Source organism: Chenopodium quinoa, unplaced genomic scaffold (assembly GCF_001683475.1).
Source record: "Chenopodium quinoa cultivar QQ74 unplaced genomic scaffold, ASM168347v1, whole genome shotgun sequence".
NCBI classification, from domain to species: Eukaryota; Viridiplantae; Streptophyta; class Magnoliopsida; order Caryophyllales; family Amaranthaceae; genus Chenopodium; species Chenopodium quinoa.
The window spans coordinates 9,037,278-9,055,559 of NW_018744239.1; the positions used below are offsets into that span (position 1 = coordinate 9,037,278).

At 44.7% G+C, this 18,282-nt stretch overlaps 1 protein-coding gene across 1 annotated transcript; it reads right to left on the reverse strand.

Moving 5' to 3' along the window:
• Positions 1-12,869: 12,869 nt before the first annotated feature.
• On the reverse strand, positions 12,870-13,743 carry LOC110694366. The gene is made up of 2 exons (XM_021871538.1): positions 13,254-13,743; positions 12,870-13,192 (listed from the first exon to the last, which is right to left on the reverse strand). The coding sequence occupies exons 1-2, from the start codon at positions 13,741-13,743 to the stop codon at positions 12,870-12,872; spliced, it is 813 nt and encodes a 270-aa protein (XP_021727230.1).
• Between the last annotated feature and the right edge of the window lie 4,539 nt (positions 13,744-18,282).

Consider the following 18,282-nt stretch of genomic DNA (forward strand, 5'->3'; position numbering starts at 1 on the left):
GGCACCACAGAAGCACACGGCACGACCTAGGTTAGTGATCAGCCGGTCACCGGGGACGGCTGAGTCTAGGACTAGGAGTGCCGCCTGCCCCTTTTCGAACCAATCTTTTCCCTTTATACAAAGTCCGACTGTCTCTGTGTCTATGCAGAACATAATAGCCTGAACAAAAAGAACTGCTAGGATCACAAATTCGGACGGCTCCTCCTTCCAGGTGCCGATTAGTGAAACATCTGATCAAACGCAAGATGTTGAAGTGAACCAAGGCGGCTCGACTACCGACAGCTCTGAGGGAGGGATCAAGGTGGTCCTTTCCCATTTTACAGTAGACATGTCCACATATTCTCTGGATCCTGCTGAAGGAGAGGAGGCGGGCCCCTCGGGGAGAGGGGAGGAGTCGAACTCTTCGGAAGACGAGTCCGACTCCAGCTCTTCTGGTCACCTTTCTCTCGACTTAGAGGAGGGGCACAACCGCCTACAAGAGGCGAGACTTTCCCATTCAGTAGAGAAGGGGGACAATTGGGCGGAGCCATCCGCCACTCAAAGAAAGCAAAACACCCCTTACTACTGCACCGTTCTAAAAGGTCGAATCAAGGCCATGCAAGAGAAAGTGGGCAGCTTTGTAGCAGACCATGTAATGGGCCCTGACTTTTTGGTTTTTATGCCAGATCCGGAAGACACAGCCGTCTGGCCGGCTGGGACCAGTTATGATAGCGCCTGCTTTGGCTGCGATGCGGCGGCCATTAGGGCTGGGCTGCGTTTTCCTTTACATCCGGTTGTTCAACGAATCCTTGACGGGTATGAGTTGGGGTTATGGCTGTTAGCCCCAAATTCCTGGTTCAGTGTTTTTAGCTATGTAGCCGGGTGTGAAATGTATGGGGTGGAGCCAAATTTCGAGGCATTCGCCCATATGAACTATCTCAGCCGGACCCCTAAGGCAGGCGGTACCGACTGGTACCAATTGACGAGCCACAGAGGCTACCTCATGACAAGAGGTAAAGAAAACAAATGGAAGGATTGGAGAATCACCTTCCTCATCATTGAGAGTTCAGACAAGGGGCTGAACCAACGCTTTAATAGGTGGAACCGAGACCCGCCTCTTCTTGCAGGCGGTCGTAGCATGCCGCCTGTTCCCCTCAAAGCTAAAAAAGAGATCCTGGACCGTGGACTCTTTAAAGTAGAGACCAGGGTAGACTCTACTACAGGGGTACGAGAGCAAGTACCCCTGCACCGTGTCCCGAGCTACAAATGGCTCTATGACGAGTACTTCCTGGCCACTTGTGGCCTCAGCAGTCGGTGCTCAAGAGGTAGCCGGCCTGTCGAATACATGCTTTTGTGGAAATTATTTTGTGAACTTCCCTAACTTTAGCCTTCAATTATGCAGCGGAAGCCATGAGAAAAATTACCGCCTCCAAAACAGCGGCTGCTATGTTGCGAGCCTCCATCATGCAGCAACATTCTCCAGCTGACTCTCCCGACAAGGAGACGCCCTTAGTAAGTTCCCAGCTTTCGCCTTTCCCTTTTTTGTTAAAAGTTGTGTTTGTACACATACTAACAATTTGTAGTTTTTTTTTTTTTTTTTTTTTTTTTTTTTTTTTTTTTTTTTTTTTTTGTGCAGGCGGGCACACCAAGAATTTCCTCCTCCCAACAACCGGACTCCAAAGCCCGGAAGATGACTGTGGCGAGTTCGCCTGGTTCTGCCAGGAAACAAGCGGCCGCTGACAAACATCCAGCCACTCCTTCTCAAACTCCCAGCAGGCCGCCTAGAAGTATGAAAATGCTCTTCTAGACTTTGACCTACTTTTCTTTCGCCTTGTCTAAAATTCTTGTTCTCTCTTGATGCAGCCGACCCTCAAGAACCGGACCTGGTCGAAGTGGCCAAGTCCATGATCAAAGTCGTCCCTCCAGCAGAGAGAGACGCGGTTCGGGGTGTCGGCACCCTGGACCTAGATGGAATTGCAGGACTCCTTGCTGAGGTATACTTAGCGTATTTTTGTTGTTTAATTCCAGGACGCCTGTTTTTTGTTTGAAATCTGACGCCTGTTTTCTTTTATTCAGTCCCTGCTCCGAGTAAACGGCCTTCGCAAACCCATTAGTGCGAAGAACAAAGAGGTAAAGGCTGCTAAAGCCATGGCCGCCTCTGAATGTGATAAGGCAATGTTTCAAATTGCCCAAAATGAAATTTTGACAACTGATATTCTTTATTATCAGGCGCGGGCCACTTCTGCTATTAAGACTGAGTTGGAGGCGGCCAAGAAGAGAAACAATGAGTTGGAGGCGGCCAAGAAGAGAAACAATGAGTTGGAGGCGACCATCCAGAACCTTAAAGCCGAGCTGAAGCCTCTTAGGCAAAAGATGCTCCACTACGACACCTTGGAGAAATCCTTGGAGCGTGTCAAGGAACGCCTGGTAAACCAAGAGAAGAGCCTCACTGAAGAGCTCTCGGCCAAGGCTGATCAAGAGAAGAAGGATTTGGTTCGAGACATGATGGAGGACTCGGCCCAAATCCAGCGCATGACCTGGACTGGCCTCTTTCCAAACGCCGACTTTGCTTCTTGGAAAAAACAATTTCGCCGATGCTCTGAAATGTATAACCAAGAAGTCCTGCTGGCGGCTGCTGAGAATGATGCGCTGGAGGAGGAGAAGGAGCCGGTAGTGGCCCTGGTGCCGAAAAAGGGTGCAGCTGATGCCGAGACCAGCAAGAATGCTTCTCTGAAGCAGGCGTCTCTTGCTGATTAGGCGGCAGTTGTTGTTGAAGATCTGCCCCCATCTTAAGCTTATGTCTTCTTTTTTCTTCGGCCTGCGTGCCGTCTGTTTCTATTTTACCCGACCAAGGGGTCGGGGTCTGAATATTTTGCCGGTCTTTTATGGCCAGCTTATTTTTGTACCTTTACCCGGACAAGGGGCCGGGATCTTGAATATGTGTTCCGGTATTTATGGCCGGCTGTTAATAGAATTTCGACGACCATCTTTTTAGGTCGCCTTAGCTTTCAAATTTCGAATTGTGCTCTTATTTTTGCTAAGTGTCGAAAATCTGATATCCACTTGCATGCCATACCGACTGGTTTGTGTGGCCAACTGATTGTAGGGACTGCCTATGCCCCTGGACGACTGATTGTCTATTTCCAAGCTAGGCGATCAGTCGGACATTTATCCAACCGGTCTCTAACGTATCATGGTGACGGGTTCCCCTTTAGGCAGGCGGTTCCGTCATATTTTTTGAAATTTGCTAAGTAGGAGAGTGATTACCCACTTGCCATGGTTATTGTTTAAGTAATAGAGGCACTAAGCGGCATAGGCCGACTGGTCCCCTTACCAAATTTTGTTGGGTTTTTACTCAAGGTGTGATAACTTAGTAAGAACAGGCGATATATGAACACCTTTCTTAGTTTCAAACTAAGTTTTAAGGAGTGACTATAAGTAACATGAACGTTGCTTAGTCGCCGCCACTATTGTTTGAGTAGTAGAGGTATCAAGCGGCGGGAGACGATTCTTCCCCTATATTCGCCAATGTTTGTTGGCTATTAACTCAAAAGGTACCGGCTGTACTTATCCCAAGTAGTACAATCGGTTATCTGACACGGATGCTAACTGCAAACACTTGTTGGACCAGTGAGAGTTATCCTTGTCTTAGAGTAGTATAGGTGTCGTGTAATTAATTAATAGAACAATGTTCCACCCAAAAGGGAGCTGCTCTCTGCGACGAATTTCATCCGGATGGATGCCACCGGACGCCTGCTATGAGGTTGAGACAGGGCGAATTAATTTAAAAGTTGGATCAGTTGGCCTGGCGCCTGTTCTGATCATTTCGGCCATAGGCCTTAGATAGTTCTTGGTGAACTATGTATGGGAGAGTAGCCGGTTGTATAGAACAAGCGGCATGCCCCTCTTAATTAAACTCGTAAATAAAAAACTTGGAGAGTAGCCGACTGTTTTACCAGTAGGCATGCCCCTCTTTGTAAAAAACAAATAAAGTGAACAAGTGGAATTTAATTAGGTAGCTCTCGGCTATTTACATTATTAAAAAATAATACTTTTTGAGATTATCTACATTCCAGATTCGAGGCAAGGGCTGCCCGTCTGGTGTTTCCAGACGATAGGTGCCGTCCCGGACTTCTTCATAGATTCGGTAGGGCCCTTCCCAGTTGGGTGTTAATTTGCCGGACTCATTTGCCCTACCGACTGCTTCCATCTTTCTTAGTACAAAGTCCCCCACTTTGAGTTGACGCCTGTGTACTTTTTTGTTATATGATCTGGTCATTCTCAGGCGGTAAATTTCATGGCGCAAGACTGCATTGCCCCTCCTTTTTGGGAGTGAGTCCAGGTCCAGGCGCATGGACTCCCAGTTCGCCTCTTCGTCGTATAACATTACTCGAAGAGTCGGCTCGTAGTGTTCAATTGGGAGAACAGCTTCCGCACCATAGGTTAGGAGAAATGGAGTCTCTCCCGTTGACCCTTTTTCAGTCGTCCTAATGGCCCAGAGAACATGTGGTAGTTCATCTGCCCATAGGCCGCCTTCTCGTTCAATTTTCTTTTTGAGACCTTCTGAGATGATCTTATTGAAAGCTTCTACTTGGCCGTTTGCTTGAGGACGGCCGACTGATGCAAAGTAATGTGAAATACCTTGGTCTCCCAACCAGCTTTTGAGAACAGGCGTCTCAAATTGGGGACCATTGTCAAAAACTATAGACATGGGAACCCCAAACCGAGTGATGATATTTTTCCAGATGAATGAAATCACATCTTTCGTCTTGATTCCCTTGACAGCCTCTGCCTCTACCCACTTAGTAAAGTAATCGACTGCCACAAGTATGTACCTCCTGCCGCCTGTAGCAGGCTTATAGGGACCCAGAATATCCATGCCCCACTTAGCAAACGGCAGTGGGCTATGGATAGCAGTGAGATCAGTAGCCGGACGGTGAATTAGCTTGCCAAACTTTTGACACTTGTCACATTTTTTCACCATCTCCATTGCATCTGCTTCTAAAGTAGGCCAAAAGTAACCCTGCCGCCTTGTCTGTTGGGCAAGCGACCTGCCGCCTACATGGGAAGCGCAGTAACCAAAGTGAAGATCTTCTAGGATCTCTCGTCCTTTTTCTGGAGTATAACACTTCAAGAAGGGTTGGAGGTACCCTCTCTTGTGAAGCTCTCCCCTTATAATTTCAAAATTGGACGCTCGTTTTTTCAATGTGGCCGCCTGGTGATGGTCATCCGGCAAGGTGTCGTCTGTCAGATATGCCCTGTTTGATCCATCCAGGTTGAACTTCTATCTAAAATTCCAATAGGATCTTCCTCAATGCTTCTTCTTTCCATAACCTCCCAAAAAATAGTTCGAGGAGTATCACAGGAGGCCGAGGATGCTAACTTTGAAAGAGCATCCGCCTGGTTATTTTCAGATCTTGGTACTTGAGTCAGATGAAAATCTTCAAGGGATCCAACTGCTTGTCGTACCGCCTGTAAATACTTGATCATTGCCGGATGGGTCGCTTCGTATTCACCATTGTACTGACTCACTATCAATTGTGAATCAGAACAGGCGTCTATCTTTCTTGCCCCAGCCTCTTTTCACATGCAGATTCCGGCTATTAAAGCTTCATATTCTGCCTCGTTGTTCGAGGCCAGAAAATTGAAGCATAGAGCATACTCATACCTATCGCCCTCTGGCGACTGACATATGACACCTGCTCCGCAACCATTTGAGGTGGAGCTCCCGTCCACATATACCTTCCAGACTTGGTCTGGAACTTGAGAATCAGGGGGACGAATCATCTCTACAATAAAATCAGCAAAGGCTTGCCCCTTCACTGCTTTCCTAGGCTCGAATGTGACTTTGAGGCTCTGAATTTCTATTGCCCATTTGATCATCCGGCCTGACGATTCCATGGTTGTCAGTGGCCGCTTGATTGGTTAATCTGTATACACAACAACCGCACGTGCCAAGAAATAGGGCTTCAATTTTTTGACAGCCATGAAGAGAGCAAGACCGAATTTTTCCACTAAAGGATATCTTAACTCAGCATTTTTCAGTACATGACTGACAAAGTAGACCGGGAGCTGGTAGCCATCTCTTTCAGCAAGAAGGATAGCGCTTAGAGCATGATCAGAGACAACCAGGTATATGTAAAGCACTTCTTTGGGCAAAGGACTGACCAACCTCGGCAAGGAATGTAAGTGAACTTTTAATTTTTGGAAGGCTGCCTCAGCATTCGGCCCCCATTCAAACCTTGTCTTCTTCTTTATAGCTTGGAAAAAGTAAAGGCACTTGTCGCCTGATCGGCTTAGAAATCTTCCCAAAGCCGCCAGATAACCTGTTAACTTCTGAACCTCTCGGACGGTGCGAGGCGACTGCATGTCGATGACCGCCTGCACTTTCTCAGGGTTCGCCTCTATTCCTCTCTGATTGATGAGGAATCCGAGAAATTTCCTAGACTCAACCCCAAATACACATTTCTTGGGATTGAGCATGACATGGTGCCGCCTGAGTGTGGCGAAAGTTTCTCGGAGGTCCGACAGATGATCTTTTGAAGCTTAGACTTAACAATCATATCATCAATGTATGCCTCGACGTTCCTCCTAATCTAGTCAAAGAAGATGGTATTTATCATTCTTTGGAAGGTGGCCGGGGCATTTTTCAGACCAAACGGCATGACCGTGTAGCAATATAGACCTTGATCTGTGACGAAGGCCGTCTTCTCCTGATCTTTTTTCCACAAAGGAATCTGATGGAAGCCAGAGTAGGCATCCATGAAACTCATCAAAGCATGGTCGGCTGTTGAGTCGACCAGATTGTCAATTTTGGGCAGAGGATAACTGTCCCTGGGGCACGCCTTGTTTAGGTCCGTGTAGTCTACACACATTCGCCAGGTACCATTCGGCTTTTTAACAAGCACAACATTTGCAACCCAGTCTGGGAAGTAACATTGCCGAATGAACCCCGCGTCAAGTAGCTTCTTAACTTCGGCGGCTGCCGCCTGACTCTTCTATTCACCATGGTTCCGCTTCTTCTGCCTTACCGGCTTCTTTTTTAGATCCGTGGCCAGTTTATGTACCGCCAGGTCAGGACTGATGCCTGGAATTTCATGGACTTTGAATGCAAAGATGTCTTTGTATTCTTTCAAAAGTTGGTGAAAACCTTCACCCAGAACTCTAAGAGCAGTCGTCCCAACCTTGATTGTTCGGTCAGGGCGCGAGTCGCCCAGGACCAGGTCCGTATGCTCACCAGCCGCTGAGGGCGGAATTCGTCTGAGCGCTCCTCTGCCAGTGATTGCTATCTTTTTTCTTTTCGTGTGGCCCCCAACTGGGCAGCTTTTCTTTTCTTGCCGCCTGCTTCTTGAGCAGGCGCATCCTCCTTGACAACGTCAAGATCCGATTTTTCACCATTTGACCCAGAGGCCATGACAGTGGGTTTGATATCCGAGAGATAGCACTCTCGGGCCATCTTCTGATCTCCCCTTAGGGAGCCGACTGTTCCATCATCCTTCTCAAATTTGAGCAACATAAGAGATGGAATAATAACAGCTTTTGAATTATTTAGGGTTGGTCGTCCCAGAATCATGTTGTAGGCCGAGAGTTCCTCAACTACCAGGAACCAGACCACCATGTGACGACCCTCCCCCTTTTCACCCAGGCGGATGGGTAAATCCACTCGCCCTACAGGGTGGACGACTCCTCCTCCAAACCCTACTAGAGGGTGGGATACCAGATGTATGAAATCAGTCTTGTATTTGAGCTTTGACAGACACGTGCTACTGATAAGGTCGGAGGAACTGCCGGTATCTATGAGGATTCGGCCAACTCTTTGGTTGGCCACTTTGCATTCAATAACAATGGGGTCATCATGCGGCCCCTTAACCCCTCCTAAATCTTCTTCTATGATGACAATTTCAGGGAATGAATTTTTGGAGGGTCGTTCTTGGTGAACGGAATTGACATAAAGCCGCCTGATATTGTCTTTATTGCCCCTGATAGTAGGGTCGCCTCCTGAGAAGCCGCCTGAAATTGTGTAGACGACTGCATCATCTGTATCGGAACTATCGGCTTGTTGATTCTTTTTGGCCGACTGCTTATTTTTTAAGGAAGTATTCCCCTTAGACTTCTTGACATAAGATTCAAGGTCGCCTTGTTCAGCCAGGCGGTCTAGATATCGCATGAGACTTATGCATTCGTTGGTTTCATGACCAACGTCTTCATGATAATGGCAGAATTTATCTTGGTTCCGATTGCTCGCAGAACCCTTCATGGGGGCCGGCTTCTCGATTAAGATCCGACCCTTGATTTCTTTGAGGATAGCTTGACTATCCTTGCTGAACGCATACTTTGGAGAGTATGGTTTGAACTCTTTCTTCTTCTTCTGGGCCGGCTGTTTAGAGGAATCGACCGCCGAGACCTCTTTCTCTTTTTATCATCTTTATTGGCCGACTGCTTTGGTCGGCCTTCTTTTTTGTCGGACCTCCTTCCGTCCAACTGCTTTCCAGTACTACAGAGATCAGTCGCCTGTATATAGGCTTCTGCTTCAATTAAGGCTTCTTGAAGAGTCGCAACCCTCTTTCGAACCAAGTCAAACTTGAAGGTCGACCCGACCTTGAGACCTCTGAAAAAGTCAGTATAGGCCACCTCATCCGGTAGCCCTTGAATCTGTATCCTCATCAGGTTGAACCGCCTGATGTATGAACGGAGCCCCTCCTTCTCGCCCTGCTGAATCGTCCCTAAATCAAGAGTCGTCTTCTTTGCAGGAATGTTCATGGCGAAGTTAGAGGTGAATAAGTAAGCAAGCGTCCTGAAGTTGTTCACACAACCAGTCGGTAGGTTGCTGAACCATTGCTGCGCGATTCCTTTGAGAGTCGCTGGGAAACACTTGCACCAAGTGGGATCATCCAACCCTTGGAGATACATTAGGTTGGTGAACGCCATCAGATGGTCTTCAGGGTTAGTGGTGCCGTTATAGGCGCCTACTAACACATTTTTAACTTTGGCTGGCTGAGCGGCTTCAGTAATCTCCTTGGAGAAAGCCGACGGCTGTCCTCCAAGTCTCAGCAACCGTAGTTGCCAGTCCAAAGGCTGGACATTTTTTGCCGCATGTCCTCCAAATAGAGGTGGCTGCAGAAAATATTGTTGTTGCGGTACAAATGGTAAGTTTGGTACCACTTGGTCGTTATGAAATCCTGACCGACGGGAGGTGCCATCTGTCTGAATCTCATGATTTAACTGAGTATACCTCATAGAGGTATTGTGCAAACTATCTTGGAAATCTGAAGTGGAGGCTGACTCTGACAGTCGGTCGTTCTTCTTCTGCTCTAGCAGTAGCAGAGCGTCTGAGTATGTTTTCTTTGACCCGTCCGCCTGTATATGATGAACGGGCTTCCTCTTCCCTGGTGTAGGAAAACGGTACTTCGTGAAGTCAAGCACAGGCGGCTCCCACTTCCTAGAGTTGGGATGCGGGGTCGCCTCTCGTCCTTGAACAGGTTTCCTTCTTCCTAAATGGGAAGGCTTTTTAGCCGACTGCTCCTTAGACAGAGCAGGCATCTTCTTGTTGATCAGTTCCTGGATCTCCCCCTTGAAGCCCCTCATGAAGGTCATGAGTTTGTTTCCTGTAATGGGAGCAGATCCTTCAGCCGCCTGTTGCTGATCAGGCGGTGTGCCGACTAGATCACTGAGTCCAGTTTGATGATCTACCCGTTCTCTCCGTTCGGTGTGACGGGTACGTCGGGCCCTTAAGGTCCCGTCTGAGGCTATGCGTGCTTCAACTTCAACCTCATTTTCGGTATCATGATCTGAATGAACTTGAGGGTCGTCCAGGGGACGCCTCTCTTCTGGAGTCGGTACAGACGTAGATGCCATTTCAAAAGTACTCTCCCCACAGACGGCGCCAAAATGTTTCGGGGTTTTTGATGTCCTGCGGGAGAGTTACAATTCTGAGACTGGAACCGGACGCCTGTACCTGCAAAACAAACGGAGACTCCGAGTGATTGGAGTTTCGCCTCCAACGGTCAAGTTAGTACTTGTTTAAGGAGTAATTAATGCGGAAAAGCGTAAATGAGTCTCTCTAAGTGATAGTGTTTAATGTGTGTAATCCCCGTTAAATGAGGATTAATGAAGGTATTTATAACCTTGGGAAGCGTGCCAATACCTAGGTTTAGGTTAAACCTAAGGCTGACTGGGCTTTCCCCAAGGATTGGGCCTTGGTGGCCGGTTGTCCCATGTGTCATGGGGTGGACACGTGTCGTGTCGTAATTGGCCCATGGTGGACAGATCATTGCTTGACACGTGGCAGGCTCCTATTGGCCCATGTGGAGGGCACATGGCGGAACCTGGTTGGTCCACTTGTCAGATGGTGATTGGTGGGGAAAAATCCCCTAATCAGAAGCCGTTCTCTCCTCCAGACTCCTTATCTTCCTTTTTCTCTCCTCTATTCCTATTGTCCTCCATTACCGCTTCTTCTATTCGTTCTCTCTATCACTTTTCTTATAAAGAGTCGAACAAAGAAAAATCATTTTTCATTGAAAATAATTCATTTGGTTAAAACGTGATTAAATAAATCAATGGTTAAAACATGTTTTAAATACCATGAAAAAAATATATATGGTGTGATTGTGTAAATTGTGAGATTAAATGAGTATTTTGTATCGAGAATATACAAAGTTAATTGTTTCATGTGAGTTTATTTAATAGAAATAGAATATACCGCCACTTTCAATTGGCTTTCTTGGATTGGTATGGGTATGACTTTTGAGTTATGACTTCTGAATTTCTGATGATATGATTCATAAGAATCTCTACAACAAAGCTACCAAGATGTATAAATTCCCAAATACAGAGACAGAAGGCCCCATAAAGTCGACGCCCCGAACATCAAAAGGCTCAACTTCCAAAATGTTTTGTTGAGGCATTTCATCTCTTTTGGTTATGCCACCACTTTTTTGGCACTTGTCGCATCTTGAAACAAACCTTTGGGCATCCTTATGCATCGTCGGCCACCATAGGAGAGATTGAGAAATCTTTGCCACCGTCTTATCAACTCCCCCATGTCCTCCACATGGCAACGAGTGGCAATGCTCAAGAACTCCTTCGATTTCATGGTTCGGAACACATTTTCGGTAAAGGCCATCTCCACACTGTTTAAAAAAGTAGAGGTCATTCCAAAAGTACCTCCTTGAAAAACCTCTTCTTTTGTTGAGAAGAAAACTCCAGGGGAATGACCCCGCAAGCAAGATAATTAGCTATATTCGCATACCATGGGCTAGATGTTGAAGCCAAAGCCATGAGAGTTTCAAATCCTACTTCTTCATTGATTGGTACATCCTCCTTGTTCTCAAAAGGAAGCCTAGACAAATGATCCGCCACATAGTTCTCCGTTCCCTTTTTATCTCTCATCTCCATGTCTAAATCTTGAAGCGAAAGAACCTAACGGATGAGGCGTGGCTTTGCTTCCTTTTTGGTCATAAGATAGTGAACCGCTATGTGATCCGTGTACACAATAACCTTGGAGCAAGTAAGATAGGACCTAATTTGTTTATGGCAAACACAACCAAAAGCATTTCCTTCTCCGTCGTTGTGTAATTTTTTGAGCTTCATCAAGTGTTCTACTTGCATAGTAGATGACATGAGATCTTCCTTCTTTCTTTTGCCCAAGCACCCCACCTACTGCAAAATCACTCGGATCGCACATTAGCGCAAAAGGCAAGCTCCAATCCGGAGTTTTTGAAATGCCTCAAGAGAAGCCTCATCAAAGCTAAACACAACATCTTTCTTGAGTAATTCGGTCAATGGTTTGGCGATTGATGAAATTTTTTTGATAAACCTCCGGTAAAAAATGGCATGCCCTAGAAAAGATCTTACTCCCGTAACAGAAGTAGGAGTGGGCAACTTTGCAATCACCGAAACTTTGGCCGAGTCAACCTCAATGCCTTTCTTTGACACTTTATGGCCTAGGAAAATTCCCTCCTCAACCATAAAGTGAAATTTCTCCTAATTTAAAACTAAATCGTCTCTTGACACTTTTCCAAAACTTTTTCAAGATTATAAAGACAAGTGTGAAAAGACGAGCCACCAACACTAAAATCGTCCATAAAAACTTCAATCTCATTTTCAAGCATTTCCGAAAAAATGGAAGTCATGCATCGTTAGAATGTTGAAGGAGCATTGCATAACCCAAATGGCATTCTTCGGTACGCAAATGTTCCATATGGACATGTGAAAGTAGTTTTCTCTTGGTCATTTAAGTGGATAGGGATTTGTAAAAATCCAGAATATCCATCCAAGAAACAAAAGAAAGCATGGTGAGAAAGTCTCTCCAACACTTGGTCCATGAAGGGGAGAGGAAAATGGCCTTTCTTTGTGTTTTTGTCTAACTTCCTATAATCAATACACATTCTCCACCTGGTCACCATCCAAATGGAGATTTCCTTTCCTCCTTCTCCCTTGACAATGGTCATTCCACCTTTCTTTGGAACCATGTGAAACGGGCTAACCCACTTACTATCGGAGATAGCATATATTATGCCCGCTTCACGCAATTCAAGATTTCCTTCTTGACAAGCTCTTGGAGGTTGGGGTTCAACCTCCTTTTAGGTTCAATCGAGGTGGATTGATCATCCTCTAGATGAATACGATCCATGCACAAAGAAGGGATAATACCCTTGATATCATCAATGCTATACCCTATCACATTTCTATATTTTCTCAACACAACAAGCAATTTTTCCACATCAAGACCATTAAGGGTAGCATTAACGATAATAGGGTATTCCCCTTCATATCCAAGATAAGCATATTTCAAAGAGGGGGGAAGGGGTTTGAGTTCTACCTTGGGAGGAGGCTTGGAACTCTCCTCCATTTCCACCTCTAGTTCAAGCTCTTCTTTATCTTCTTGTTGTTCATAGTCTTCTTCCATGGCGATGACAAAATCCTTTGCTTCTTGAGAGTGATACTTCCTTGCATGTAAGAGCTTCAACCATTGGATCTTGAGGCTTCATCATAACCCTTCCCAAGCAATTTAACTCCTCATTCACAACATCAGCCCTATAGCATTTTTCAACCATGGGGGTCTTGAGCAACTTAGAGAACTCAAACACAATCTTTTCATCAGCAACCTCACATGTAATGGTGTTGTTCTTGCAATTGATCACCGCCCCCAAAGTCTTAAGAGCTTCACGACCCAAAATCAAAGGAGTATCGACATCTTCTTCCATATCCATCACTACAAAATCGCAAGGGTACATAAATATGCCCAACTTGAATGAGAACGTCTTCAAGCTCACCACAAGGTAACTTCACCGAACGGTCGGCCAATTGGATAGTCTTCCTTGTAGGTATCATTTCAACAAGATTTTGGGCAATGGATACAGGAATCAAACTAACACTTGCTCCAAGATTGGCTAAGGCGCCCCTAACTTCCATGTTCCCAATCTTTACCGGCAAAGTGAAACTTCCCGGATCCTTTTGCTTCTTAGGCATCTTATGTTGAACAAGTGCACTCACTTGATGGGGGAGATTGATGAGCTCATTATTGAGCTTCCTCTTGTTGGTGAGAATATCCTTGAGGAACTTGGAGTATGAAGGCATTTGTGTGACAACTTCGATGAAAGGTAGGTTGATGTGAAAATTCTTCATCACACTAAGGAACTTTGCAAACTTGTCATTCAATTTCCTCTCCGCAAGTCGACAGGGAAATGGAACCGGCCCATCAAGATTCCTAGCCTCACTAGGAGTTGAAGTTATTTTCTCACCTCTAAGCTTCTTCTTCTCCATAATTTTTTATTTCTCAACAACCTTCTCTTCCTCAACTTCCTTGTCTTCACCCACACTCTCTTCTCCTTCCTTCTTTTCCTCACTATCCCCCTTCCAAGGACCCTCATAGGATGTGCTCAATCTCAATGTGATTGCCTTGCAAGAGTCGGGTTTCATGATGTTGGAAGGGTTAGTTTGTGATTGTCCGGGTAGAGTAGAAGGTGAGTTGAAAGGGACTCTCTCGGCCAATTGAGCTAATTGTGAATCAACCATCTTGTTATGAGCCTTGACCTCTTGCATTTGTTGATTCATGGCTTGAAGTTGTTGAAGAATCTGGGTTTGTGTCGAATTGGGTTGAGATGCTTGCTCTTGGCTCCTTTGAGACGCTTGATTTTGATTGTTGTATTGGTTTTGATTATTGTGTTGGTTGTTTCTTGGGTAGTTTCCTCTTGGGTTTTGATTTTGAAATGGAGGTGGGTTTTGGTATGGAGGGTTGGAGTTGTATGATTGTTTAGCTTGTTGGTTCCATTGTTGAGGTTGATTTGCAAATCCGGGTGGTGGTTGCCTCTAAGCTACTCCACCGCCACTTCCCTTATATCCATCTTGCCTTCTGTTATATGCCGCCACATGCTCGGGGTTTAAACCTCCACAAAAAGATGTATCGTGGTTTGTTCCACCACAATTTTGACAAGAGAAAGATTTGACTTGAGAGGACCTTGCCCACTATTGACACTCGTATTCAACTTTGCAATCCCTTTTGACAAAAGCTTAATTTGATGCTGCAATTGATCAACCTTCTCCAATTCATACTTTCCACCCTTTTTTGGTGCATTCCTCCTTCTACCACCCCAAGAGTAGTTCTTCACTAGCTCTTCAATTGTTGATTCAACTTGATTTTGGGGGACCTTAATCAATTGGCCACTCGCCCCCGCATCCAAGTTAGCTCTAGACATAGGTTCCAATCCATCATAGAAGAGTCGCATGAGCAAGCTTTGATTGTAATCATGGTGAGGACATGCTTGCACCAACTCTTTGAATCTCTCCCAAGCTTCACTAAGACTCTCATCCGCTTCTTGTTCAAATGATGCAATCTTCCTTCTCATTTTGGCGGTCTTTTCTTCGGAAATGAACCTCTTTAAGAATGCCTTGACTATCTCTCTCCATGTTGTAAGAGAGTTTGGCTTGACTTCTTTAAGCCACTTCTTTGCCCTACCCGAAATAGATTGTCGAAATAAGTGCATACAGATGTATTCTTGAGAAACTTGATTGGTTTGGATCATGGCACAAAGCTCAAGGAATCTATCAAGGTGCTCGATAGGAAAGCCGCCTTTTCCCTGATGATTGGGAGTGCCACGTGTCAGCATGTGATTGGTCCTTTTTGGACCTCTCTTAGGGTGACACGTGTCCTCTTCTGATTAGGCCACACGGATTGGGTATTTTTCTCCAAATCACTACTACTCATTCTTCATCACTTCCTAAATCAATTCATAGTTTCTCTGCCATTTAAGCTTCTATAAAGGAACAAAGCTGTGGAATGGAAGCTGATCGAATCAGTAACTTGCCACTAGATTTAACACATAAGATCTTACAATGTTTACCACTGCAAGAAGCCGCTAAGAAAAGCGTGTTGTCGCAACATTGGAGGTTTAAATTGGCCTCCATTCCACATCTTATACTTAGTGTGCCATTCTTTTATAGTATTCAAAAGGGAAGAAATGATCCTGCAGTCATTTCATCGACTTACTTAGATGCTGTCAACAATATACATCTTAGTCGCATTGGACCGATATCTAAGTTTATGTTTTATGTTCCCTCTTAGTTCCCAGGAGAAACATACAAGTGGATACAGAATGTTTATGCTAATGATGTCAAAGAGTTCACTCTGGAGTTTATCTTCCTCGAAAAGAATTTTCCTACATGTTTGTTTGCTTGTTTGAGCTTGACACATTTGACTCTAATTCGATGCAAACTTGTCTCTCTTCCTGTATCTTTTACAGGCTTTCCATACTTTATTTATCTTAAGTTTGAAACTTATTACTGTAATATAGACACAAAAGTTGGATCAAATCTTATTTCAAGATGTCCAAAACTAGAGAGCCTCCATCTAATGGTTTTTGAAGCGAAATATTTGACAGTTTACACTCCAAAACTTAAGAGCTTGTTTCTGACAGGCTACCTTTGTAGTCTATGCTTGGAAGGTACGACGGTCATCAAAACACTAGCCCTGGATGTTTACTTAGGTTATGGCTTAAATAAACACTCAGTTGCTTTAGCAACATTAAGAGTCTCGTTCTAAAGGACTCGTTTAGGTGAGTAAGTAAACTGAATTTAAAATTTCAACATCTAGCAGGCTAGCAGCTAAGCATTTCTGATTTCTTCACTCATTACTATTGGATTTGCAAACATTAATTGAACATGAGTCTACTGAAATAGTTCTAAAGAATTGGGATAGTTGCGTGTTAGGTTTTGCGGTGTCTGACACCGCGCAAAAACAAAACCCGATAACCAGATCGCATACATCATAATTACAACATAAATAAAAGCATGCAAAATAAACATAAACATAAGAGAAGGGAGAGAAAGAATGCTCACCCTCGTAGTGTGCTTCTCTCAACCGTTGAGCTCGGACTTAAAAGCTTCAAGATCCACAAGTGCGAGAACCTCTAACGGCTCACACCCTCGCTACCGAACCATAACCGATCCCTACCTCGAAGCTTAGTCGAGGCTAAACCAAAACAACTTAGAGTTAACAAACAAAGGTTTTCTCTCGTATGGAGATCCCTTAAAGTTCACTAACTCAAGCGAAAATCCCAATACCCCATGATGGGTATTTATAGGGAAGTCTCCCCAAGAATTCCCACCATCTTTCAATATAAGATAGTTGGTAAAAAGAAAAAATAAGTTTAAATTTAATTCCAAATTAAATTAAAATGCTAAAACAATCACCAAACGACAATTGGCGCAAGGAGAACAAGGGGTTAGGTGAGGACCACAAGGAAAGACCACCTTTCCTTGCTCCCTAAGACAAACCACCTCACATAGCCATGTGTCGCCAGCTGGCGCCCAGCCTTAGGCACCAAGGCACACCTTACTGGCTTCCTGGTGCTCGGCTAGGCCTGCTAGCCAGCCCACACACATGCACAGCCCAGCTAGCAAGCCTCGCACGCAATGCGGGCTTCTGCACTTTTTGTTGGGCACTGCTATCCTTCAGCAAGGCCCAGCAAGCCTCGGCTGGCTGCTAGCATTACTGGCGCACCACGCATGCATTGCTAGATGGCCTTGCTGCCGCGCCATGCATGCTTGGCCTTGATGGTCGTTGCACGCTAGCAGCCAAGGGCTGGCTTGCGGCAAGGCCTGCTAGCCAAGCCATGCCTTACGGCAGGTGGCTATTACTAGCCTAGCCCTTGCATGGCTAAGCCAATGCGAGGCTACGGCTTAAAGTTCACTTGTCGTTTGGATGATTTTTCTGTCTCGTCTATTACTAAATTCGACGCTTGGTGTCGATGCTCTAAGCTCAAAATCCGACGTCTTAGTTGGTAAAATCTCTATCAACTCATTTAATCCTTTGGATTAATTCGTCTCCTTGGTTCGGTTACACGATTGGGTGTGACCCGAAGGGTTCAATCAAAATTAAGCTGTAATATTAATTATTCATTAATATTACTGATCGGAAGTTGCCTCCAGCTAGGCATTCTGATCACTTGACCTCACTGAATAATTAGATTTCTAATTAATTATGAACCCTCTATTGGAATAATACACTTGTTCGAAGGACACTATTCCTTTTAATCTCGAAGGACAAGTTTTCCGTATGTGTATAGCCTGTTTCCTATCAATTGTTATCTCTTCGTGAACTATAAGGTAAGATTTTTCATCATCATTATTACGTCCAAAAGTGTTTCTCGATTTTCGAGTTCGACTGTCAAGAAGCAGATGATTTCTAAAATCCATCTGAGCACGACCATGCATTTTCACAGTCTCGCTCTTCGAGAGGCCTTTTAAACAACAAAGACATGTTCCCTACTGTTAATTGGGGGACATTCCCAGTCTTGCATTGTAAGCTTCCCTTACTAAGAGGCCCTTATACGGCAGACATTTGACAACATCAAAGCGGACTAGTACTCAAACAAGATAACTAACAATACACATGGTCGAGGAACGAGTTTTCGATAGCCATAATGAGTAATATACTTATGATGATTGTTAAATCTTTTAAAGTATTCTCATAGGTCGATCCAGTATAGTTCCAAACTGATACATATGCAAATGATTTATGACAATTTGTCCTTATAGCACAAGAAACGGTGCTATAAATCATACTACACACTAATCTCATGCAGTCATTAGTTGTCCAACTTTCAAATGACCTCGATTAGGGTTAATTTCGATATGATATTCAACGTTCACTTAATCGGTGTTTCGTTATCCAAGACATGGTCTTGATACCCTTTTGAATGGACTCATTATTTAATTCTAAACCACAATTAAATAGAAATGGAATAATAATTTACAGAAAAATTAAATTACTCCATAAATGAATGGTTTAACATAGTGTTTTAA